The sequence below is a fragment of the Mauremys mutica genome, chromosome 10 (genome assembly GCF_020497125.1).
Source record: "Mauremys mutica isolate MM-2020 ecotype Southern chromosome 10, ASM2049712v1, whole genome shotgun sequence".
Taxonomy (NCBI): domain Eukaryota; kingdom Metazoa; phylum Chordata; order Testudines; family Geoemydidae; genus Mauremys; species Mauremys mutica.
The window spans coordinates 48,317,156-48,343,568 of record NC_059081.1 but is presented as its reverse complement, the minus strand read 5'-3'; the positions used below and the strand labels follow the sequence as shown (position 1 = coordinate 48,343,568).

At 39.5% G+C, this 26,413-nt stretch overlaps 1 protein-coding gene across 3 annotated transcripts in view; it reads right to left on the bottom strand.

Annotated features, from left to right (window-relative positions):
- Positions 1-3,997: 3,997 nt before the first annotated feature.
- The window catches only part of FAM171B (family with sequence similarity 171 member B), a 58,944-nt gene continuing 36,528 nt past the window's right edge, over positions 3,998-26,413 (bottom strand). For all 3 annotated transcript variants that reach the window (XM_045032390.1, XM_045032388.1, XM_045032389.1), the window contains exons 2-8: positions 18,757-18,990; positions 17,834-17,926; positions 16,674-16,832; positions 14,156-14,326; positions 11,207-11,323; positions 7,141-7,264; positions 3,998-6,796 (exon numbers count right to left, since the gene is read on the bottom strand). In XM_045032390.1, the coding sequence (XP_044888325.1) occupies positions 5,476-6,796; positions 7,141-7,264; positions 11,207-11,323; positions 14,156-14,326; positions 16,674-16,832; positions 17,834-17,926; positions 18,757-18,979 (2,208 nt within the window). In that variant the 5' untranslated portion in view covers positions 18,980-18,990 and the 3' untranslated portion in view covers positions 3,998-5,475. The remainder of the gene's footprint in view (positions 6,797-7,140; positions 7,265-11,206; positions 11,324-14,155; positions 14,327-16,673; positions 16,833-17,833; positions 17,927-18,756; positions 18,991-26,413) is intronic.

The window sequence follows — 26,413 nt, the reverse complement described above, 5'->3', positions numbered from 1 at the left end:
AAAATGTACATTTTGATATGAAAGAATGAAGGAAGGAAGTATACGTGACTAAAAAGGGTGTATTTCTGATTACAATCAACACTGCTTAATTTTAAGGAAAAGTCATCTTCATCTCTTAATCAGTGTTTACGTCAAACAGTTGATGAAATTCAAATAGTGACTCATAGTTAGTAAGTGACATGTATACTCTATCCTTTACTTTTAATAGTGAACAAGAAAAAGAACTGATAGGAATACAATTTCATTTTTTTCATTTTCAGTTGATGCAGCCTCCTGGCAGATAGAGAAAAATTGTCTGGGGCACAATTTTGTAAGCGTAAGGCTGATAAGTAAAAAGAAGAAAGAAAGCAAGAAGGTTTGTTTCTGAAGTATCTATGTCCTCTGGCCAGAGATGAAGGTAGTCCAATGCCAAAGGATCAAGCAAAGATGGAGGTGGGGATGACAGTTTCACAAGTTAAAGAAGAGTTTGAAGAATATAATCTGAATATTGAAGACGAATCAAATGAAGAATGTGAAAGCAAAAATGTCACTTGTATGAATTTGAGCTTTAGCGATCCTGATACTTGGGCCAAATGCGATGATCAAGTCCGACAAATTTTGGAGGAACATGGACCGGAACAGGTTCAGCAGTTCGATTTCCCCAAAGATAGTAAGCAAAGAAAATTCTCGACAATTCATTACAAACATAGGCTTGTTAATGGAGAAGAAATGCACAGTCAGTGGCTGCAGTATTCCACATCAAATGATTCTGTCTTTTGCTTCCGCTGCATATTGTTTGCCAGTAGTATTACTGGCGCATCATCTCTTTCTGAAAAAAGCTCAAGGGATTGGAAAAATATGTCTGCAATTCTTTCAGGGCACAAGAAAAACAATCAACATTTGACAAATGTTCAAACATGGAAGGAACTTGAACTGCGATTGAAATACAAGAGAACAATTGATGAAGAACATTTATGCTTCATTAAGCAAGAAGAAAAGTATTGGCAACAAATACTAAAACGTCTGATTGCTTTGGTCAGAGTTCTTGGTATGCAAAACCTGGCCTTTCGGGAAACACAAGAAAAACTGCACACTTCTGGTAACGGGAACTTCCTCAAATTTGTCGAACATCTAGGTTTGTTTGACCCACTTATGGATGAGCATCTTTGCAAGATTAAGGACAAAGAGATGCATGTACATTACCTAGCGAAAGACATACAGAATGAGCTTATTCAGCTTCTATCCAATGCCATCAAACAAAAAATCCTAGCATCTGCTCATGCTGCTAAATACTTTTCGATCATTCTAGATTGAACACCAGATGCAGGCCATGTTGAACAAATGACCATGATCATTCGGTTTGTGGATAGGCCTACTTCAGAGACAGAAAATGAGACTGAATCGGTATGCATAAAGGAACACATCTTGGGATTTGTGTCGCTTATGGAAACAACTGGAGCTTGTATGACAGAAACTATTCTTCACCAGTTAGAAGAGATGTCACTGCCTATAGAAAACTTGCGTGGTCAAGGCTATGACAATGGGAGCAATATGAAAGGGAAAGAAAATGGTGTCCAGTGAAGGTATATACAATTTTGAGTGATGTGGAGAAAGTAGATAAGGAAAAGTTATTTACTTATTCCCATAATACAAGAACTAGGGGTTACCAAATGAAATTAATAGGCAGCAGGTTTAAAACAAATAAAAGGAAGTTCTTCTTCACACAGCGCACAGTCAACTTGTGGAACTCCTTACCTGAGGAGGTTGTGAAGGCTAGGACTATAACAGCATTTAAAAGAGAACTGGATAAATTCATGGAGGTTAAGTCCATTAATGGCTATTAGCCACGATGGATAAGAAATGGTGTCCCTAGACTCCGTTTGTTTGTCAGAGGGTGGAGATGGATGGCAGGAGAGAGATCACTTTATCATTACCTGTTAGGTTCACTCCCTCTGGGGCACCTGGCATTGGCCACTGTCGGTAGACAGGATACTGGGCTAGATGGACCTTTGGTCTGACCCAGTACGGCCGTTCTTATGAAGAATTTTGGATATTAATTCCTGAGCCTTTTTCATTCCTTGCAGTGCACATTCATTCAATTTGGTTGTTAATGATGCTGCAAAGTGTTGCTTGGAGGCAACCACCTTCTTTGATTTAGTTTGTGTTTATGTGTATTTCTCAGCTTCTACACGTCGCTGGGAAGTTCTAATACACCACGTATCACAGTTAAACCAATGAGTGAAACAAGATGGGAAAGTTGAATTGATGCCTTGAAACCTCTTTGCTATCAGCTTGGTGACATCTATGATGCTCTGATAGAGATCTATGATGACACTACTCTAACAGGATCATCTGGCAATACGTCACGAGTTGATGCAAAGGATCTTGCAAAAACTATTTCTAGTTTCAAGTTTCTTGTTTCTCTTGTGTGGTATGACATATTGTTTGAGATCAACATGACTAGCAAACAACTTCAGGTGAAAGAATTTGACATATGTGACGCCATTAATCAACTTGGAGAAACCAAGAAGTTTCTTGTAGGCTGCAGAAGTAACGCCGACTTTGAGAAAACATTGGTAGATGCAGGTGAACTTGCAGAGGAGTTGGATGTACCGGCACTTTTTGAACCAGATCCAATCCATATTAGAAAAAAGAGGAAGCAGCTCACATATGAAGCAGATGACAAACCTATTTATAATCCGAAAGAAAAATTCAAAGTGAACTTTTACTTTGCAGTCATCAACACAGCAATACATTTGGTTGAAGAAAGTTTCACATTGATGCAGCAAATTAGTTCAGTATTTGGCTTCCTATATGATGTTTATAGTTTGCAAAATACAACACCAAAGCAAATTATGGAACATTGCTTGAATCTGGAGCAAGCTTTGCAACATAGTGAATCCAAAGATATTGATGCCTTTGACTTGTGCAATGAATTGCACGCTATTGCAAGACAAATCCAAAAGAGTGCATCACCGCAAGATGTATTGAACTTCATATGGAAAAATAAGCTGACAGATAGTGTCCCCAACACAGTTAGTGCTCTTCAAATCCTCTTGAGATAAAGTTGAATGTCCATATATGTATGTTTGTTATTATGTACAAAGTACAGTATTTGACTAAAATTGCTGTCAGCATCCTACATCTGATTGAGCACCATATGTAGAACGAAACCACTTAAGCCACCTCCAACTGTATGACACTATAGTATTGGGTACTTTAATGTACATACTTGTGTTCATAGAATTTGTGTTTCTGTTTCTTAATATATGCTTTTAAGATCTATTGTATTAAGGAATATTGGTGCTTTAAATAGAGAATATTTTGTTTTCAATGATTACTGCTTAAGTGTCAATCCTTTGAGCGGAAGGCTGTATCTGTCCTCCCAAGGGTAAACAAAGTTAGTTAGTTCTGGGGAGTTTCCTGAAGCTCATAGGGGAACCCATGGTAAAACCCTGGCAATTCCTCTAGGGTGGGCCACCTTCTTTTACCTACCAAAACAGACCATTGAGTTACTGGAATAGGTAAACCATTGTGGGGGTGCCCCAAGTCTGATTTTGGGGGTAACACAGCTTGTCAAGGACATTATATTAGTAGCAATGGAAACTCTGGATCTGTATTTGAAGGACTGAACAGAACTGGTGCAACAATGAAAGCACTGACAGTGACAATAATTTATAAGCTTGATATTCAAATAGTCTTTTAAATGTATATCTGGTCTGAAGTGTGGTTAATTATTTAACCATTATGAATCCATCAGAGAAAAAAAAATCCATCCAGAGGGTGGAACTTGATGAAGGACACGTTATAAACATTTTTATACGAATAACTAGTTACACGAATCAAAACACATTACTGAAGGCAGGCGAACATGGCAAATACCCACACTCATCTGTAAGGCAGATGATTTGTGTAATCTTTCAGATTTATTTTTCTGTTGGCCAAACAATAATCTACTTACCATATTTAATATTTATCTCTGAACATTTTATTTTTCATTGTTATATTAATGGGATCGATAAGGATTTCATATGTTCAGGAAGCAATGGCATACTAGGAAGAGTCAGAAACATGGTATGGTTTGCAATTTGGTTTGCAAATTCTTCTAGTAAAAGAAGGAATGATACCAACGCCCAACAGTTCACCGAGTTTGATGGTATTGTTTCCTGAGTGAAGATGACTGCAGCCCAGGTCCATAGAGTGTATACATATTTTAGTTCTGTTATTTTAACCATATGTACTATATAGACATTAAAAAGCTTTTTTTTTTTAAAAGGAATTTTCTACTATAACAATTTTTAAAGCCATCCTTTATAATCAAATTGCTAAAGCCAAAATGCTGTGACTTATTTCTTCAGAGAAACATCTTAAAGGTCACAGGAAATATTCTATTTCATGTGAAGCACATTAAAAAGTGTGAGAGTCTACTTTTCTGTTAGCCAAAGCTAAATCCATCACTTTGACAAATGACCATTTAAAACAAAAAATATATTTTGATAGACATTTCCTTCCTCTATACATATGTTAGTTACATTTCATGCATTCACAACTTTTGGTAGCTGTTTAACTTAGTAATAACTCATAATCAAGTGTCTCTGTTGTTCTGTGGACCAAGTTTGGAGCTCAGCTTCCATATGCTCAAAAGTCTAAACAATAAGCAATCAGTTTTTAACACCTCTGTGCTACATGGCCTACCACCAAAAGTAGCAAAAAAAGTGGCACATTAGCCAATGTGATCAAATTTACTATTTGTTTTTAAAAACTTTTAAAAGTGAATAAATGCAACAGTACAGATCATTCCTTCTAAAAGTATCTTTTCTGCAAAAGGCACCATTTGCCCATGTTTACGAAGGTATTTTCATTAGACATCAAGTTTTATCCTAAATACACCCATGTGAATCAGGAGTAACTCAATAGCCTATGAGAGAGAGCCAAATTTGACTCAATATGCATTGAGTAACACATGAAAGGGAAGATTTTTGCAGACTTTTAACAAGTGTCTGGAGTAGATACCAAGTCCCTGATTATTTCCAAGAACACATTGAGACTAATGTAGTGAAACTTTCTACAAAGTAGGAATTCCTATGGTCAGGGCACCAGTAAAAGTTATGTGTAAATGCTACACAATAGCCTGCTGGTCACTCCAGTGAGGGACATCATTTTGGAAACATTTTAACATCGCTACCCAGAACTATGCCTACAAAAAATAAAAGTGCCTAAATTTCTAGCTTTGCACCCCCAGAGGTGTACCCCAAGAATGAAAAATTTAAACAAACCATAATAGCATTTCTCAGTGATAAATTCACATTTTATATCCAATGCTCCGTTGAAATCATAATCCTTGGTCTGCACATTAAGAAATGTAACTTTACCTGATACTAGAAAACCATTTTGACTGCTCCTTATAAATCCAACATTGCAAATTTACAACAAGAAGCAAAGAGGAAAGAGTGCACAAACTGCTAGAAAAAGCAAGAACACTGAACACACTGTGTTTCAATTTATAGGAATCAGTGGTCTCTCCTCCCTCTTTTTCCAGATATTGGTTTGACTATCTTTCTTAGCCATAGGGGGTCTACCTCTTTTTTTAGCTGGTGGAGTACTGGACTCATGACCTTTTGTTGTGTTTTTTTTTCGTGGTTGTTCTTCCGTGTGCTGTTCTATGACCGGCCCACTTCCTCCGTCCAATAGGTGTCTCACAGACTGATCATCAGGGCTGCAAACAGTGGTCCCACTTTCGCTGCTACTCAGATCCAAATCTTCCAAATAAAGGATCTTAGAATGATGCATGCTTTTAATGAAAGTTTTCTCTCTCTCCAGTTTTCGACTGGGATGATGCTCATTCATGTCCACGCCAGAGTCCAGGCTGGTGTCATTACTTTCTGTTTTCCTGCCCTTTTTCAGATCTATGAAAGAGTGCCTCACTTGAGCGACTGGCTTTCCATCTAGTGACACGAACCATGCTCTGGGGTGTGGGGATGGTTTTCCTTTAGAAAGCTCCAATAATGTTTGCTCTGAAATACCTTGAAGTTCAGAGGAAAATGGTGTCATAACTGCTTCGTTCAGTGTCCCAGGGACAGAGACAGACTCCAGTAAATTATTGGTATACCGACCCCAGTTTGAAGTTTGTGAGGATAAGCCCTGTTGACCATCTAATGTGGCTCTCTCATCTCTGCCGGTGGGAGGCTGGAGAGGAGAGTGCATTAGCATTTTGGGCAACGTCTGTGTATAGCTGTCTCGATTCATGGGCTCCATCATTGGGCTATAGACTACCTGCCCTTTTCTAGGCAAAGTAGCTGACTTAGCAGCATGTAATTGCTCTGGAGAGTGGAACAGGTCAGAGGTTTGAAGAATGGCAATAGGCTTACTATAAATATGCATTAGTTGTTCTGGGATATGGGAAAGCCCATACATCTCTTCGTTCACTGCAAGATATCGGTTTTGGTCTTGAATGTCCCTGGGAGATTGGGAAACACTGCTGTTAAAGTGCTGTAATTGTCTAACTCCAGCATTAGGCTCCAAGGGCTGGGCTGAATTCCTCGCGTGACCACTCTGATTGGATTGATATGAAACATTTTCTGTGTAGATTTGAAAATTGTCCCAGGCTTTTTTGTCCTCTGTTTCCATAGAAGTCTTTCCGTGAGGGCTAAAGGAGGAAAGCTTGGGCATGTATGATTGTGATTTATCCTCTAGCTTTACTGACCCCTTCACAGCACTGAGATGATTTATGTGAGTTGTTGATGTTGTCTGGTCCTTTTTTAAGACCTCCAGTTTAGTTGTGTTTTTTCCCCGCTTATGTGATTGGCCACATTTATCCCTATGGAAAAAAAGGTGTGGGGGGGGAGAGAATAATTGGAGGACATATGATTAAAATACTAGTGATGAGTACGGATTGCACTTAAGACTTCACAGACTAAAAGGTACGATGTACAATTTGAAAGCCAGTAGGTACAAACTTAAACCTGTTCAAAACCCACTGAAATCATTTGTGATTACACTGCATATTAATATAGTGTAGATATTTACATTAGTAAGTTTGAAAAGGCTTTAAGCACATGCATTTCCTAGATATTATTAAGAAAATAATTATTTTGTCTCAAAAGAGCCCCATTTGTTAATTTTAAACTCAATTCATATTGAGCATATCTTCTTTTTCCTTACCTGCAGTAACAGAGAAGAACAGTGAAGAATCCAATGATAATGACTATAGTACCTCCAAGTATGGCTGTAAGGAACACTGTGTGATAGGCTGTTATGTCCTTGGAAACTGCACTAATAATAGAGTCTAGATTTTTCAAACACAAAACCAAACAAATTAGATGTCAAGAACTAAGAATTGCGTTTCTGATGCAAAACTGCATTTGATAAATTGCACTGTAGTTTTCTAGCCACTGTTCTGCTCCCTTGCACTATCCTGCTATTGATCATTTTAGCCACTATGGAAATGTGGGAACCATCACCAATATCAAATCACACTTCAGGGGCTGATGTCACAACACTGACATATTGCCTTTGCATTTGCTCAGTTCCAGTCAAATGGTGTTCATGCTGTATGTCCGAATTTATTTCAAAATCCTAGTCCCCGAACAGAGCTGTTGTCACATCATGTCACTTTAATTCTAAAATTCTGAAATCACATTTTCTCATTCAAAAGTTGTCCATACGAATCCCCACTCAGGGATAAGAACAACTTTAAATGTGAACGCTCAGATTCGTCTATATAAGCAGTAACCACTGGGGCCAATCAATCCAATCCCATCCTCCTCCTCACATGGTTCTAGGAGCTAAAACAGACAGAGGGTTCCAACTGCTTTCCAGTTCATTATGTTGATACTTCTCTTCTAGAGTACGCCCAGAAGATGGCAGTAATATATATACCTAACAGGGCTTGGCTCTCTCTCGCATCAAAAATGTTTCTGACACGAGATCTGAAAATGGGGACGATGAGGGAGACCATGTCTGTTCTGAGGCACCAGCTGATCCAGAATAATAGTTTTTCCAACTTATTGGAAAGGATTCCACAAATCTTATTTCCTCTTTCGAAGTGATGCTGGGTTGCAGGGCCGTCCTTAGGCATATGCAGTATATGTGGCTGCGTAGGGCACCTGAAAATTTGGGGCACCACTGGGGGTTTCAGTGTCCACCCTCCTGTCTCTTGCTATCCCTGTTCTGACCCTTCCTGCAAGCTCCCACCACAGCTGGCTGCTGGTGAGTCTTCCTCCAGAGGGGATCTAGGGCTTGGCTACACTTGAGAGTTGCAGCGCTGGGAGTTTACAGCACTGGTCATCCAGCTGTGTAGGAACAGCGCTGGTGTGTGGCCACACTCACAGCTACCAGCGCTGGTGTGTGGCCACATTTGCAGCATTTGCAGCGCTGTTGGGAGTGATGCATTATGGGCAGCTATCCCAGCGTTCAAGTGGCAGCAACGTGCTTTTCAAAAGAGGGGGGTGGGGTGGGGTGTAGTGTGACAGGGAGCGGGGGGGAGAGAGAGTGTGGATTTTTGGAGCCAACACTGTGTGTTAGCTTCCTGCCTTGCAAAATCAGAAAATGTTCCCGACCCCTTACTCTTAATTCTTAACTGCAAACAGCCTGCATCCAACGGACTCCCTTTCTCCCCTCTGCCCCCGCTGTCTGTCAAGCAAACACTCACTCCCTGCCTGCCTCATTCACAGGGGTTATCTCATTTGATTGTTCACAGTCAGGTACAGATTGATCACAACAAACAGGAGCTATGTTTGTTTTTTAGATAAGCAGCTCCCGGAGCACGGAGCTCCGAGTTCACAACAAAACAAAGAGAGGCTGCATAACAAAACAAAGAGAGTAATTTAGTTAAAAGCATTCTGGGATATCTGCTAATACCCTGGAGGCCAATAACAGTGCTGGTGTGTGTCCACACTTGATGAGCAGCGCTGGATCACCAGCGCTGCACTCGCTACACCCCAAGCAGACCAGGTGTTCAGCCAGCGCTGCAGCCAGGGAGTTGCAGCGCTGGATGTGCCTTGCAGGTGTGGACAGTTACTAAGGGCTTGGCTACACTTACAAATTTGCAGCGCTGCAGCAGGGTGTGAAAACACACGCTCTCCAGCGCTGCAAATTGCGGCGCTGCAAAGTGCCAGTGTGGTCAAAGCCCCAGCGCTGGGAGCACGGCTCCCAGCGCTGTACGTTATTCCCCACAGGGAGGTGGAGTACGGACAGCGCTGGTGAGCTCTCTCCCAGCGCTGGCGCTTTGACTACACTTAGCGCTTCAAAGCGCTGCTGCGGCAGCGCTACCACGGCAGCGCTTTGAAGCGCTAAGTGTAGCCACAGCCTAAGTTGCAGCACTGGAAAGCCTCCACCAGCGCTGCAACTCTCAAGTGTAGCCAACCCCCTAGTAACTTAAAAGTGAAAAAGCCTTCCAGCCTGCCAGACCAATTAGCACAACATTGAAACTGTTACAAAGCCATTCAAGTGGTAATGAAGCCATTTAACAGGCATTTGCCAACCCCAGGTATATACTGTCAGTTTCTGAATTTACTGACAAAAACAGTTGTGCATGACTGTAATATTTACTCAAAACGTGTTAGTCTACAAGACCTTAGTTTAAAATTTGCTTTTAAAATATTTCATTAGCGAGTTAGTGAAGATTATAAAATCACATCTTTAAAAAATACTTGCACAGATTTTTAGATGCACAATCATCTTTAGCCTTAAATGCTTGGATCTTCAGACTTAATCGTTTTTTAAATAAATCCTTCAAAAGACCACCCTTATCTAAAATACACATTTTAATTTTAATTACTATAGTAAAAAAAAAATTGCTTCCAAAGCCCTCCTGTCCTTTCTGTCCATCCCTTTCTCCCTTCACCTCTTCCTCCCCACCCCCACCCCCTTAAGGACAGCGCTTAAAGGGACAACACCCCTTTCCTTCCAGATAGGTGGACAAAGAGTTTCCCTTTCTTTACTTTACTTCTGACTATCTGATGAACTAGTTTTAAAAGAACCCTCCAGCAAAATCAGTACCTAGTAAGATATAAAATCCTTTGGAAACATATATTTTAAAGTTGGTGAAATTTCATAAACATGTCTATTGTTATGGAGATCACACAAAGTAAATCTGTGTTCCCTTTTTCTAAAAGCAATGAACATTGTTATGAACACACTAAAACTCTGTGACTGATTAATTAAAAATAATGTCTTTGCTTCAGTGAGTTAAATATGCAGTAATCTGGAATGATTACTTAATGAAGGCTTAAGAGTACATTTAAAATATAAAATCAGCTTAGAAATACTAATTAAGAAAATGTAAAACAGAGAAGAGCTGCATCATGTGTTCCATAATATTTAATGTTGTATTCAGCAAGACAGCTGACTCGCCCTCACTACAAAGTTTCTGCAAATAAATCTCAACAAACTTCAGAGCATATCAAAAAACCTGTGACTGATATTTTTTATTCCCAAGTTTAGTGCTTTTAATTCTTCATCATCTGGCATGCAGTGGAAAACATGCCCCAATTTCTTTAGAAAGAAATTGCAGAAGAGTGGTTTTTTTCAAATGTCATTTGCTTCATTTGGGCTCAGGGATTTGGCTGGAAGGAGCTGGGCAGGGAAGGGGAGGGAAGAGAGGAGGGAGACAGCGGTGAGAGGGCAGGGCCTGGCAGAGAGGGGCGGGGCCACCGGCAGAAGAGGTGGGCTGGGGAGCTAGCCTCCCCGAGTGGCAGCTTCACCCACTGCCCATGACAGCAGGTAAGAGCGGGTCAGCTCCCGCACACCCAGAGCACACTGCAGTGTCCTTAGGCAGGAGCCGTATTTAGAGCCAAATGCGCCAGTGCCGCGCATTCTGCGTGAGGGGGAGGGTACAGGGGTCTCTGCGGGGAACTGTGACTCTTCGCTGCCGTGAGGCAGGCTGGGCGGCTCGGTATCTTTTGCTGCCGCCACCGTGAGGCGAGCCCGGGCTGCTGTCGGGCATAGTGGCCCCATAAATCCTAAGGACGGCCCTGCTGGGCTGTGTTCCCTGCAATCCCCAAGCCAGCTGTATCACTAGCAGTTAAAAGGACACAAGTATGCACATGTATGTTGTATACAAAAGCAGAGGCACCCTAAGAATTCCATCTTATTAACAATGACTATCATCCGATTGAAGCCACCTGCATCCCAATTTTTCCTCTATATTTCAACATGAAAATTATACTGACAAACAGCTATTATTTGGATAATGCAATGATTTTTGTGTTCCAATAATATGCAATACCTCTGGTTTCAGGCACTGGAGCTGCTATCCAGTATCCCAAGTGTGGAGCAACATACGTCCATACTAAATGGTCATTTGCATTCTTGACCATTCCCAGCCCACGACTTACCCAAGCACCTGAAAAAGAAGGCAGCCATTAAACATAACACAGGACATGGTTTTGTTTTATATATGGTTCTACCAATGAAAAAGGTATTACATAAAGCAAGTCATCAGAAAAGTATGGAAAATCAAAAAGGAACCATTTAAAATCAAGCTCTTCTGGGACTTTCATCTTATACTCTAAACCCTGGTCGACACACAAACTTGTAGGACTTAACTAAATATTTTCCTACACCTGATTTAGGTATTTTAGTGCAATTCTACGAGTGGACAGTTATTTTAAAATAAAAGTGACTAAAGTCAATTTAGTGGTTTGTTAAATGACTTTAGCCAGTTTTTTATTATTAATAATAATTATTATTTTGGAATAAAGAGTTCACACACAGACTTGCACCTAAATAATTTTAATTCATATCTTCTGCTAATTTAGTGCAAGGCCTAAGTTTATTACAGGTGGGTAATTTAAGCACAATGAATAGAACATCCAGTATTAGTTATTAGCATACAATGGACAAGCCATGGTAATCCATTAAGACAGCAACAGGATCAACAATACCTGCACTGAACTTTTTTTTTTTCTGTTTAAATTGTCTACGCTGAAACAGCTAAATTAGCCCAAGGAAGACTTATTGTTAGGCCACAGATCCCACACCATCTGTCTTGCAGTGCAAACGACAGGTCTGGGGGCTTGTCAGGCTTCTGCAAGATAGGGTACTGCACTTGCATACTGTGAAGAGATAGCAAAGAAGTGTACTTAGTAACTGTGGATACCATCTGTGAAATTCTCAAGTGGAAAAAACTGTAGTAAGAATGTAGTGAGGCAGAGTAGACTCCCTCTGAGCCTGACAGGGAGGAACTGCCCCCTGGTGAGAGGAGCCAGGCCAGCCCTGCCCCTCATGACAGAAGGAGAGGGATGGGACAGGAAGTATAAGAGGGCAGCCCTCCAGCTCAGTTGGGCTGGAACCAGGGAAGGAGGCAGATGTCTCTGCCTCGCAGCGGAACTCCGGACCAGGGACCAAGTTGTGCAGCACCCTGCCCCTGGAGGAGACTGACTGTGGAGAGGAGCTGTGGGGACTGCCAGCCGCTGTTTACCCAGAGGAGACCGAGAACTCTCTGGCAACGGAGCCCTGCCAACAGACTGTGGTAGGAAGTAGCCCAGGGAAACCAGACATTGGTTCAGTTGTGTTGCTGGAAGACGAGTCAGTGTGTTTCAGTGATTTCCCTGCCGACCCAATGGTGGGACCACCTGCCATTGTTACGGCCCTGGACTGGGACCTGGTAGAGATGGGGAGCCTGGGTCCCCCCTGCCGCTAACCTCACCCCTGAGGTGGTGGCCTACTCACCCTAGGTGGAGTGCCTGTGTCGCGTTTCGGGCCTGCACCAGCCAGGAGGCTGTGAGCCCTAGACTGTGAATTGCTAGGGGGCGCAGGCTTGTTACTGTGCCCCTGCCCAAAAGGACTGTTAATTGCTGTCTGCCCAGCCAGGAGTCTAAACTAACTGCGCGGGGGGGAAGGGGGGGGACGGGACAGAAGCTGATGTGGGGCTGCTGACATATAACTGTGGCTCTTTGACAATGTACATTGGTAAATTCTGGCTCCTTCTCAGGCTCAGGTTGGCCACTCCAGTTTTAGAGGTAATTTTATGAGAAGTACAGCCTAGATTCTCATGAGGATTAATCTTTGTAAAAGTCCTACCTGGAGTGAGAATAAAAATATCTATGCAAAGTAATATAAAGATTTGTAATCGCCTTTAAAATTAGAGAGTTAGCATTCTTTAATTTTTTACTTTCTACTCCATAGGAAACAGCACGTACTAAGAAGAATGTAGGGGTATTTATTTATAATTTAATTCCCCTTTAGTATCTTTTAAACACAGTGATGTAATTTTCAGTTATCTTATAACATGTCTGAAAAATCAGTTTACCTATTGAGAACACAAGAATACTTTAAATATTATTGATGCAAATACTTCAGTAAGAGTCAAAAAAAGGATTAGCTCTATATGAATTAGAATAGTATCTATAGTAGCTGGGATACAATTATATGGGATTATATTTCAGGCTTAAGCTAATTGACAGTGAGAGTCAGGACCCCCTGTCAGTATAGTATTGCAAGATGAGATGCATTATGGAGGTTTCTGCCTTTGTGCTGACTCGCTAAGATGCACCAAAGGATCACTGTTCTATTTCAATTTAGTTGTTACTGTAAATATTTGACATGGAGATATTTGTATGTCAGATTACAGCAATTCTAGTATTTCTCCTATATAACGATTTTACTTTCTCAACTGCTTGCAATAATCATAAAATAATAATAATAGTAATAAAACAGACTAAAGCTATATTAGTCCCAGTGTTAACATTTCATTTCAAGTGAACGTTAAGGGTATGACTCTGGAGCACAATATATTCAAATAATTCTTAATAGTGAATGTCTGTGAAACCATCAGCCAAGACACTATCATCATGCTTAATTTTACATCAGTTTTAAAAATGTATCTTGTCTCAAATGGAATTGTGAAAATAAAGATCAACATGTGATCGATCCTTAAAACTACTCTGATATAACTTATTTACATACATATGGTTCACGGCTGAATTCATTAAAGCAGGGATACCCTTTTGAAAAAACAAAAATGCAAGTTAAAACATATACAACCAGGAAAATCCTGCTAAAGTATCTATGTCCCTACTTTAAAAAAGCAAAACAAAACTGACAGGTTTTAGTGCTATATATTATTCGATACATGCACTCATATTCAAACTACTCTACATCACACTAATACTACGTATTGTAGTGTATGATATTCAACATTAAAGTGGGATTCCAAAGTATATAGCTGACATACCAGTTTTCATGTCAAAAGTCCATGCAGGTATAGCATCTCCTGATTTTACCCTACTTGTCGGTAGAAGAGGCAGCGTAATATGAATTGGACCAGTCACTTTCAATTCTTTCCCAGCTGAAAGGAGGTTTACACATATTGCAGCAAGAGGGGTCAATTCAATGCTTTTAAAACCTAATCAACATAAGGAATAATTTGTCCATAAATAATACACACACTAGAATATATTTACTATTTTTTTAAAAATGGGTTTTCATTTGTAACTCAAGGCAAGCCACCATGAGAATGTCTGGTCTGTACCACTAGGTGTCAATATAACTTGAGAAAACTCAAGTCTCAAGCACCTCTTCAATGAATACTTTTTAATAATTGGTAAACAGCAATTCCTAGTTAAAGCCTGTAAAAGAGAAATATATCTTTTAAACAGAGCTGATTCGACAGTACTCACAGAATACAATATTAAGCACATTTGGCTTTTGGGGAGCTATACCTGGTACTTTAAATTTCAGATATCAGACTAGCTATTCTACGCTGAATATTGCAGACCAAGTCAAATGATTTGTGAATCCACACATATTAAGGGGGGTTCAGATACATATAAATCAAACTGAAGTTCCAGTATTCATGATATATTTGCATGTCTTTTCCAGTATTCAAGCATCTCTGTTAATAAAATTTACTGAAAGGATTGATTTGCTAATTTAGAAGTTTCTGTAGAGTTAATCATGAGGTATAGTACTTATGGCTTGTCAAAATATTCAAAGGAACCACTGTGTTTGCACTGCTTTATTGTGTGGGCTGTAAGTTTGTCTCCCTTCGTTCTTCTTGCTCTAATTTGCAATAACACAGATAATATGTGATACAAATACTTCAGAATCCACAGTGTGACAGGTTGCTCAAGACAGACAAACAGAATTATTAAGTAGCAGAATGATATTAGAGCTTTGCACACTGTTAGAAACTAGTTGCGAACAACTGTCAGTGTATCAGATATCAGCCTCTATCTGCTATAAAATACAGTCCTGAAGGAATAGGCTCTATGAATAATTTAAAAAGACATCAGACAGAATTTAAGGGAATAACACTACTTATCTCTGATGATTCAAGTTCAAAAGTTGTATTATAAACAATTTTTTTAAAATCTTCAAATGTCCACACACAAATAGGATACTGGTATTTGTGAGAATTTTGATTAAGTATAGATTATACAAACTGGAATATGAAACTCAGATAATTTGGTTAGAAGCCACATCAAGGACATCATCCAATTCACATTAACGAAACCATAAAATTGCCATGAATTTTTAAGAGCTTTGCTGTATAGTGGGCATTGGGAAGAAAAGGAAAAAACATTTAAGTAGGATGGAATAAAGGGTCCAGCATTGTGATCTCCTGGATACCAACATAACTATGTGGATTAGAAAGTAAGCATGAATAAATATTAGTAATGCAGTCGGTGGTTTATTTCAGAGTGCATTAAAAAGATGTAGCACTACAGATGTACTAAGTATTCATAGTACAGTAGAACCCTGTCAACACTGGTATTCCACTCGTTAGGTAACTCCCTTCTCTTCATGTGTCAGTATATAAATGCCTGCATCTGTAATTTTCACTCCATGCATCTGAAGAAGTGGGGTTTTTACCCAAGAAAACTTTTGCCCAAATAAATCTGTTATTCTTTAAGGTGCCACTGGACTCCTTGTTGTTTTTAAGTATTAATACTACTACTATCAACCCATGAAACAACTTAGAACTGTTTCAAAATGTATTTTTACTCACTGAAGCAGATGTGTGTAGAGAACATACTTGATTTCTGCAATTGCTCTCCATATATTTAAAGTGCCTGTTTGGTATCACCAGGCTTACATGGATTAACTGCAAGTAAATCAATAATGCTGCATGGATTAACTGTCTGCACGTCAAATGATAGTTTATGTGTTATCCTTATGTTGGGTGGGGCAAACACCAAGTAGGTAATAGAGTTAAAGTGAAAAATATAGGCAGATCCTCCGCTGGTATAAATTGGTGAAGCTCCATTGACTTCAACAGACCTAACCCAATTTACACTACTTGAGGATCTCACCACAGAATTCTGAATACATTGTGGAAAGTTGTGAACACCTTCAACTCCCAATAAAATCAATGGGAGATGAAAGTGCTCTGCACATTGCAGAATCAGACCCTGCTTTGGTTGCACTTAGGGGTTACATAGCATGTGTGGAACTCCCAGAGAGGGAATCAGCACATGGCCCTCTGTATGACTATTTATGCCTGTGGAAAAGAGGTGTTTATTGTGTTCTTGCTAGTAGATGTGAATGAGATGTAAAGTGATGTGAATTACTCATCTACAATATAACATGTATTGGTTCAATCCAGCTCTTGTGGAAGTCAAAAGGAGTTTTTCTATTGAGTGAAATGGGAGCAGCGTCAGGCCCGCATGACTACAGAATGTATATTTACATAAGCACATACTTACATGTATTATGTTTTAAAAGTGCAGAGTCTAACAAATTTAACATACCTGATTTATTTAGAAGAATTCCTGTTGTATAAAGAAAATTGTCCATTTTCAAAAACTGCTGTGGCACTGTCAAATAGGCAGTCACGTTTGTAATATGGTGGCTTATAGGAAGTTTAATTAAAGTTTTGGGAAACTGAACACTTGGTTGAGATTTGGCATCTTAAAAAAAAAGTAACATTTTAAATTAGCAATGGTTCAATATGAATTAATGCTTTCTATAGCCAAACTGTCCAGAAATCTGAAATTGTTCAAAACACTGTTTCAAACCCCTACTCTCCAGTGTTTGCAATTGTCTAAATTTAGGCCAGCACTTGCCGCTAGCATATATACAACATCATCTGAAAACAGAATCCTTTCTTCTTGCTCCCATCCCTAATCCTTGGCTTCTCTAAACACTCTCCACTACAGCAAACGTCCTCCAGCTTCAATCTTTCCTGAGGCAGATACGTTTCAAATAACTAACTATCTTGGGTACCCATATTGAAAACTACCCGAGCCTTTCAACGCAGTGGAATAATGCACATGCACACCAGTGCAGTGAGCTCCTCTGAGATTTCTGGTGTTTTTAATAGCGCTGGTTCTCCAAAGGACATGTCTTCAATCCATTAATCTCTCCCCCTCCACCTCCTATCCCTACATGTTCAGAGTGCAAAACCAGCAGCTTTCTACTCAGACTCTCTTATGATTTGAGATGAGGTCAGAAATACATAATAAATATAGGGATAATAACCTAACGTCTACATGGCTGTAAATAACACTCACATCCATGGAAGGCTGGAAGATTTGGAAGGAGCTTTGCTTGCTACAATAAATACAGAATCTGAGGCCAGTTCTTCAGCTGATGTAAATAGCGTAGCCCCAATTCAGTGGAGCTGTGTCAATTTACACCAGTTTGGAATTTGGCGATAAGTAATATAGCTATTTATTTTTAGTGGAAACTGGTGCCAGAAGCCGTTGCTTTACTAAGAGTTGGCTATTTGTGCACAAGGAAAAACATTCATGAATAAGCCCCAAGTGCACAGAAAACAACAACATTTGGGAGGTCAGTGACTCCTCCCCACAGAATTTGTTGGCAAAAAACAGTTGTATTCATTAGTTAAGGCACATAGTTTTACATACAAAAAGCGTTTACATCCGATCACGTGTAGTGCTGTACTTACCAGACAGTTTTCCAGTAATTAAAACTGTATCTTCAAACAACCATATATTAGCTTGGCTTTGTGGGAATAGTGAAAGTGTTACAGATGAGTATACTGTGGAAAGACAGACATTAAGAATACCTGATTATATGTGTAAAAGTTTCAAAGAAAGTTGTGATCAAACATACGGTTCCGAAGACAGATAAACAAATGGGGGAAAAGAAAAAAGGAATGGGACGACCAAAGGACTAAGCGGCCCCACTAGTCCAGGGATGAATCATACTGTCTAGGCAGTGTGGACTACTAGTGTTCATGGTGTACACATTCTGTGGATTAATGGATAGCTTGAGTTCCTGGACGGCCAACCTCTTGTTTTGTTGAAAACAGGCACTTTAAAACCCTAATAGAATTATTAAAAACAAAATGTGATAGTTAAAAGCAGGCCATTCATGATTAAACAATGCTGAAAACATAACTAAACTGACAGATGGAAGAGTTCAGAGCAGTAGCTCTGAACCACAATGATATTTCAGCCTCTCAGTACCCCATAATCCTAAAACTTTCGATATTCCTAGCTGGCCTCACTCACTCTGCTGTGAACATGAAAAATACACACGTGTATATATAACATGACATATATATATATATATGCATAGGCACATGCATTCACATTCTTCAAGTCATGCCGCCAATGCAGTATAATCTCTCAGAGTGAACAGGTATTTTCAACAACAGTTAAAAATATTACTTCAGTTTTAAAAATCCATGTTATAATTGTGTCAAGTCTAAAGGGTCACTTACCTTTAATACATGGCATTCAATCATGACCTACTTTGACTTCATTCAGTCATGTACAGTTCATTACAATTAGATGGATTACCCAAGGAAGAAAGAAGCTTCAATTGCACACAGTGTAATAATAGGATTTTAAAGGGTTTACTTACTTGGCATTCTCCCAGTCTTCCAAGGCAATGGTGTTAACATGTAGCCCTCTTTGTAAGATGCAATAGTTAAACTTAGACCTAACTTGTAGGGAACTTTTATTAATACTACTCCATTGTTTCCAGTGAGTGTGGAATTTGTCTTTGTGTAGTTAACAAACACTTCTACAATTGCTTGGGGTAGGTACTGATGACTGATAATGTCGTTTACTTGAACTTTCAGCATAAACACAGATCCTATGAAAAAAAGAAAAAAATGAGATAGGTTATAACCGATAATGACTAAGCATAATATTTAACTAAGCACCAATACTTTGTCATATTTTAAATTACCAGGCTGACGACAGGCAAAAGTAAGCATATTCTGTGGTTTATTGGTTGCCAATTTTGCATATTTCTCCTTTTCCCACATCCCAAATTTTAGCATTTAAAATGCATTTGTCCAACAAGAATACTGTGATTGTTCAACACTAGCATCAGTGCAAAATTATGTTGATGGAATGCTTAGGGGATATTTTCTTTAAAGTACTTTTTCGTCCTTTTCTCTAGGTTTTCTTCTACCATCTTTCAAAGCCAGCTTTGCAGGAGAAGTGATGTCATAGCTCAAAACTGTAACCTACCAAGAGGAAAAAAAGATAATGCTACTCGGACACAACATACTGAGATAGGAAATTCTGAAGCAACAGAGGCTGCAGTTCCAAACCCAAAATAAACGACAGCTCCACTGGGAGCCAGATTCTCCTGTACCTTTTTTGAAAGAAGTTGCTGTGTCTTTCCAATAGAATCTCAGCAACTCAGAACATTATTTATCCTATGTGATGAATTCAGCGTTGTCTGTGATCATTTAGGAATATTATGTGTTGACCTGGATTATCAGGATGTTTACTGTATGAAAATGCTGGTTTGGTTTAATAGCAGGGTGTGGGAAAAACAAGCAGGTCCCTGACAAGACACCTCTAGCTAAATGCTTCAAGGTGTCTAAGGCTATGGCGGCAGCGCTTTGAAGCGCTAAGTGTAGTCAAAGCGCCAGCGCTGGGAGAGAGCTCTCCCAGCACTGTCCATACTCCACCTCCCTGTGGGGAATAACGTACAGCGCTGGGAGCCGCACTCCCAGCGCTGGAGCTTTGACCACACTGGCGCTTTGCAGCGCCGCAATTTGCAGCGCTGGAGAGGGTGTGTTTTCACACCCTGCTGCAGCACTGCAAATTTGCAAGTGTAGCCATGGCCTAAGAGACAATGCCTGGGCTATTAAATAGAATGATCTCACTTCCTTGGCTCCAGTCAACTTACACAGCTTGTTTTGCCAATAGGGAACAAAAGAACTACAAACTGTCTAGAAGGGGAGCAGTTGTTTGAGGACAGACCCTGCTGGAAGGCCTGAAGCAGTTAGGTCTTCTTAGGCTTCCAACACAATGGGTAGTTAAGCCTTAGATAAGTTAAGCATTTTGGGGCAGGGACTGACTGTTTGTTTTGTGTTTGTGTAGCATCTAGCACAACAGGGCACTGATCCATGACTGGAGCTCCTAGGTGCTATGCGAAGAGAAATAATAAGTAGTAAGAATAGACTTGTGTAGATCATTTGTTGTTCTAAAACCCCTTCTCTCTTATCTTATGCTTTGCTCCTATGGTTAAAATAAACAATACTTTTTCTTTTAGAAGGCCATTTTGGGTCACACAGCTCCATTGGTCACAGACTCTCGAAGGGATGAACTGCAGCTACCCAAACCCAGTCGGACCTGTTGGGTTAAACATGTTTCATCTACAGAGTACTGTAGGACAGGACCTCGTCTAAGAATGGAAGAAATGCATAATTCCATTGAGGATGAGAATACATAGGAAAGTGTTTGCTGTTGCCTCTGCTCTGCTAAATGATCCAGATTCAGAGAGATTTTCTGCATCATCACCAGAGTTCATGATGGGGCCCCAAAACCTATTGAAAAGGTCCTTCCTAAATACAAGGACTCGCATCACCACCAGTCCTTATATAGAAATGAGGAATCTCCACCAATTTACAAGCTCATAGCGCAGCTATGTTTTCTGTCTTGAAGAACAGAGTGATAATCCTAGAACAGCCAACAGAGAAGGCTACCAGAGCAAAGGCTTATGAGATTTCTGTACCATAACCAGATGGCTAGGATTCATTACCAGCCAATCAGATTACAAAATGGCATTTAGTAATTTGAGCAATGTATTATATTGCATAAAATAAATACAGTTCCAAATTTACAAACTAAGGAACTGCAGATTGTAAGGTAACCATTCTTCCAGGATGTGTTATTCAAGAGAAGGTCCAATTCTACATATTGATCTCAATAAGAGAAATGAGAATTTTGCAAACAGAACAAGACTTCATTGATTTTTTTGTTTTGTTTTGTTTTGGTGAATCTAAAGTTTTAAATCCAATGAAAAATATTGTAGTTAATTTGTTTGAAATTTTATTTCAACAAATACCCAAAGCAGTGTATTTTCATTCTATTGCAGGCACGCCCTATTACAGAAAGAGTACAATTTGACTAATGCTCATATTTTGCATGCCTGCATCTGAGAAGGCCTTCTATGTGAAATTAGGTACATTGAATGCCACGAGTCTATTTGGCGGAATAAGGATAAAAGGGGTGTAACAATGAAGAGACAGTCTAGGCCAAATTCATCCTAGATACACCTGTGTAGATCTTACAAGTGTTTTTAGAGTAGAATTTAGAGACATCTATTCCAATAAAGGTCTGTACAATAAAAGGAAAGCTAACAAGAAGCTGACTAGTGACATGACAAGAGAAGCAATTACCTAAATAAATAAATGAATTGTGCAGATTTTATGCATGTGCTTAAGTACTCCATGCACATATGCTTGTGCTTTAAGTTAAGTACAATCTTAAACACTTTGCTGAATTGGGGCCTAATTGATGATACAAAATGAATGTCCGTGGAGGACTCAGGCAGGTCGATTCCAAACTGGACATCTGAATATATTCAAGAACAGATCCAAAGCCATATTTATTTTTACACACTTGCTGCGTTCAGACAAATCATTTCAGAATCTATCTAAAGCTCCAGGACATGTGCCAAATCCCAAGGATTTTGGATTAGCAAGTAGATGATCAACTGCATCAAAAGCTTTAGCTAAATCCATAAAATAAAACAGTACACATTCATTAACCATCCAAAGCTAACAAAATAGCCTTTCAAAATATACTTGTCAAAGTAACAGTTACAGATCTCTTCCTAACCCCAAACAACAATCTCTGAAAGATGTCATTAATCAGAGGCTTTCCATTATAGCTAGACTCTATGATTATTCACCATCTACACCATCACCAAGTACATATAAAAGATTATTTAGCGCACTTCTCCAATGTTTAATAAACTCTTTAAAAACAATGAAAAGATCTACATGATTAGAGTTCAAGTATAACAAATCTAATAATTTTATTATCGGCTAATTTAAAATATAGTAATTGGGACAGTTGAGATTTTAGCCTGTCAATTTCAGAATACAAAGAACTTCATTGAGTTGCTAATTTAAAATAAGAATGATTTAAAACTATTTATTTTTTAATTCCTGAAACAGAAGTGCAACTTCAGTATAACTCATCACTAAACTTTTTTCAAAAGGCCAGAGTGGCCTTTATTAAAAGTGTTTATTAGAGTGTATAAAACCATGTTTTGAAACTGCTATTCATAAGCCACCTTCATTATAATCACGACATGTATGGTTTTTTGGGGTTTTTTTGTCTGCCTTGCCACTTAAGAGAGGCAAAAATGATGGCTGGTTGAAAGTCCCAGATCTCTACAAAGTCCCATGCAAATAATAAAGCATAGCCATAACATTTTAAAATGTCAGCTATCCACTGAGGTAGTTCTAACCTTTTAAAATCTAATGCTAAATGTCTAAGTATTTCTTTTCTGAATCCAACAAGTCTGGAAAAAGTCTTAATTTAGTTGTTAGTGAATAATGGGTCTCACTCAACTCCATGAAGCCAACAAATAAATAAAAATATGAAAAAAAGGAGTTCCATACAATACGCTAATTTCCTTCTTCCTTCATGTACATATGTCCTCCATTAATCCCAATGGGTATTACCTGTGTATCAAGAAAAAAAAAAGAATACAGGAACAAAAAGCAGCCAGTTTGTTCAGCTTTCCTGCGATTAAATATATTGTCTCTGCGTGTATGGATTAGTAATGTTGCCCTCTACCAGTGAGTGGCCTACAGGAAAGAAATGGAACATGCTGTTACTTGTTAGCTAAATGACTTCTCCTTTAAATAGTGGGAGAGGTTTTGGAAATGAAGGTTCAGAGTGCTGTAACCCTGACTCCCGCTGTTCATACATTATTTATGTCTGTTTATAGGACGTGTATTCATTGCAGTGAGCCCCTCAAAAGTGATTTTACAATGCAAAGGAAAATGCCAGAATACTGAACTGTCTCTTTGCAGCATAGCACTAGTACTAGAACCATGAATATAATGCTTGTGATCCGCTACCAGTCTTTTCAGATGTCAGCTCTGTAGAACTCATCTGGGCTGGTCACAGAAAAACAAAAAAAAAACCCACCATACGTTCAATTATATCAATGTTAGCAGGTAACACAATCGTAGGGTGCTGTGCTGGGGACTTCTACAGCAGAGGGGGGCAAACTACGGCCCGCGGGACCACCCTGCCCGGCCCTTGAGCTCCCGGCTGGGGAGGCTAGCCCCCGGCCCCTCCCCCGCTGCAAACTCCTGCCGGGCAGCGCCGCGCAGCGGTGTGTCTGTTGCTCCCCATATGATTTTCATTCTCTCAGTCTAGTTCTCAGCTCTCTGTATCTCAGTGGCTCTCAAACTTTTTTACTGGTGACCCCTTTCACACAGAAAGCCTCTGAGTGCGACCCCCCCGCTTATAAATTAAAAACACTTTTAAAACATATTTAGCACCATTATAAATGCTGGAGGCAAAGTGGGGTTTGGGGTGGAGGTTGACAGCTCGTGACCCCCCTGTAATAACCTCGTGACCCCTGAGAGGTCCCGACCCCCAGTTTGAGAAGCCCTGTTGTATCTGATCTGCTGTATTGTACTTGTCTGCTTTTTAAACTCTGCTAAGTAGAGGATTTGACATCCCCTTGTGATACTCAGCCTCTTTCAGAAATAATAATTACAATGACTTTGAGTGTGCTTCAAACTGGGGTTTCACTGATAACAGCTGCATGCTAGACTTATTCTCAAGATGTTCTGCATAACCTTAATTAATCTTGCATCCTGGATTCCAAATAAGCTATTAGGGAATCCCTGGCAGCAGGAACACAGGAGCAGAGGGAGTACCATGCTGTCATCAATATGACCACATGCTTTTTGGAAAATGAGTTCTCCCATCACCACAAGCTCAAATACGTATGGACCCTCATCGAAATGGACATTGAATAATCACTTTTGAAGCATTATGCATCTTCGTTACAGAATGGACTGTTACACAAGATGACATCTGTTTTATATACAGGCGTTTAAGTGTTTTACCATAAATAGGACAGCATTTTAATTATGTCAAATGTCATGTAATTTTTATTTAAACAGCACTAAAATGGCTAAGATTTTTCAGGATAAAATATAGTTATCTACTGATAAAAAGCAGATACTAGTTCACCACAACTATGCTATCTTTCCTACGGTCTATATTGTACTGTGATAATCATTACTGCCATTGACCCATAATTTGCTTCTCAATGCCTTTTTTCTTTAAAAAAAATAAAATAAAACCAAGACAGAGATAAGTACACGAGTAAATGCTATGTAATGCGGGGATCTGAATGAGAACCACTGTAGGGATTTAATTATTTCCATTTATTATATCTAAAGTATATACGGTACATTAGTCTGCAGTGAAGGGGTACAATAAAAACTGCCCTGGATTAAATCTAGTAATAATTATGTTACTTAGGGTGATAATGTGCCAGCCTCTCCTATGTAATTCACAGAAATGTATACTTTTGAACGTTTTCTAATACCTTCAAAATTACAGTACCAAGAGTGACCACTCATGAGAGTTAACAAAAGTGGTTGCTTGTAAGAGGTGGTCTCTCTTCAAAGGTTTGCATACCAGAGAGCAGAGGTTCTCTGTGGCCTCTGCAAGTAGTCGCTTGTGACACGTGGTCTCTCTTCAGAGGTGGTCACTAAAGAGGTTTTACTGTATATGTATGTATGTACATAACTGAGGGATACCGCTCTAAATAATCAGATAGTATTTCTTGAATGTGTTTATTAGAGTTAAACATATAAGCGGTTTCTTTTACACAGTTAGTGTGCAAGTTTTGCTTTAAAGAAGCTACCAAAGAACAAATTTAATACATACATATGTTCTGTCTTTTGCTCTTTACACAAGTAATAGGAAGGAACCACAACACAAGGAAGGTGAGGTTCCGATAACTCTTTACTTAATATACAAGGCTTAGCCACATATAGGAACCACTGCTCTGGCAGGGTTCTGGGAGCTTTTGAAACACAGAAGACGGTGAGAGCCATCAGAGGGCTCACAAACTGTTTAAAGGGATACCACCTAATTCCTACACACTACAAAGCACAATCATACATTAATTAATACTTTTTTCCAGAATATATATATTTTTTAAAACTACAGCATTTTGGCTACAACTCACTTTTATTATGAGCCACCCTAACTGACGTATAACACATAACACTAATATAATCTCCAAAATGGCTCCTAACTCAATACCAGATCCACCTGAAGGTCCTGATTAGAGATGGTCAAAAAAAATATCTAAAGTTACAAAATGGTTTAAAAAAAAAGTTTTTGCAAAAAACAAAAAATATCTCACAACAAATTGTTTTTTTAAAAAAAAACAAACTTTATTCTATTTTAGGATTTTATGCCTTAGGGGGCAGTGTGACCTAATGCATAGTGTGCTGGATTGGGACTCAGGAGACATGAGTTCTATCTCCTACTCTGCCACTGGTATGTTGGGTGACCTTGGACAAGTCACTACAGTCCCCGTGCATCAGTTTCGCAATCAGTAAAATGGGGATAATGATACTGATCTCCTTTGTGAAGAGATCTATGGATGAAAAGTCCTATAAAAGAGCCAGCCACTATTATACAGCTGTCCATCATTATAGTCACGGAGTGCCTTACATGTAAAGTGGACCTAATTTGCAATTCCTTAAGATGACAGACCTAGCTACCTCAAATGCCACCTCTCCATCCCCATCCCACTGAGGACATATCTACCAATGATATGAAAAACTGAAAAAACATGGAGCCTATTCTCAGACAGGACTCTGGCTCCTTTAAGAGAGGGTAAAAGGACCAGAGCAGTACACACAGGAGCTCCCTATCTAGCCAGAGGAGGATTCCCCCAGTACAGGAACTGACAAATACAGGCAAAGGCTGCCTGCCAGGGACTCCCTTCCAAGCCCCAACATAGAAGACATGCCAGGGGTTCCCTGGAGGGCTTATGGCTGTTTAAGATAGGCAACAAAGGATCAGGAGGGTGCAAAGGTGGCTAAAAGCCACCTTAGCCCTGCCTCCCTCTGGGCTGCAAGTTCTATGCTGAACTTTTTAGAGAAGCAGAAGAGGATCTCCCCCAGATTGAGAAAGAGCTTTCCCCTGTGAAACACCTCTGGCAATCAGGATGAGCACAGCATGGTTCTCAGAGCTCAACAAATGTCTCTGTA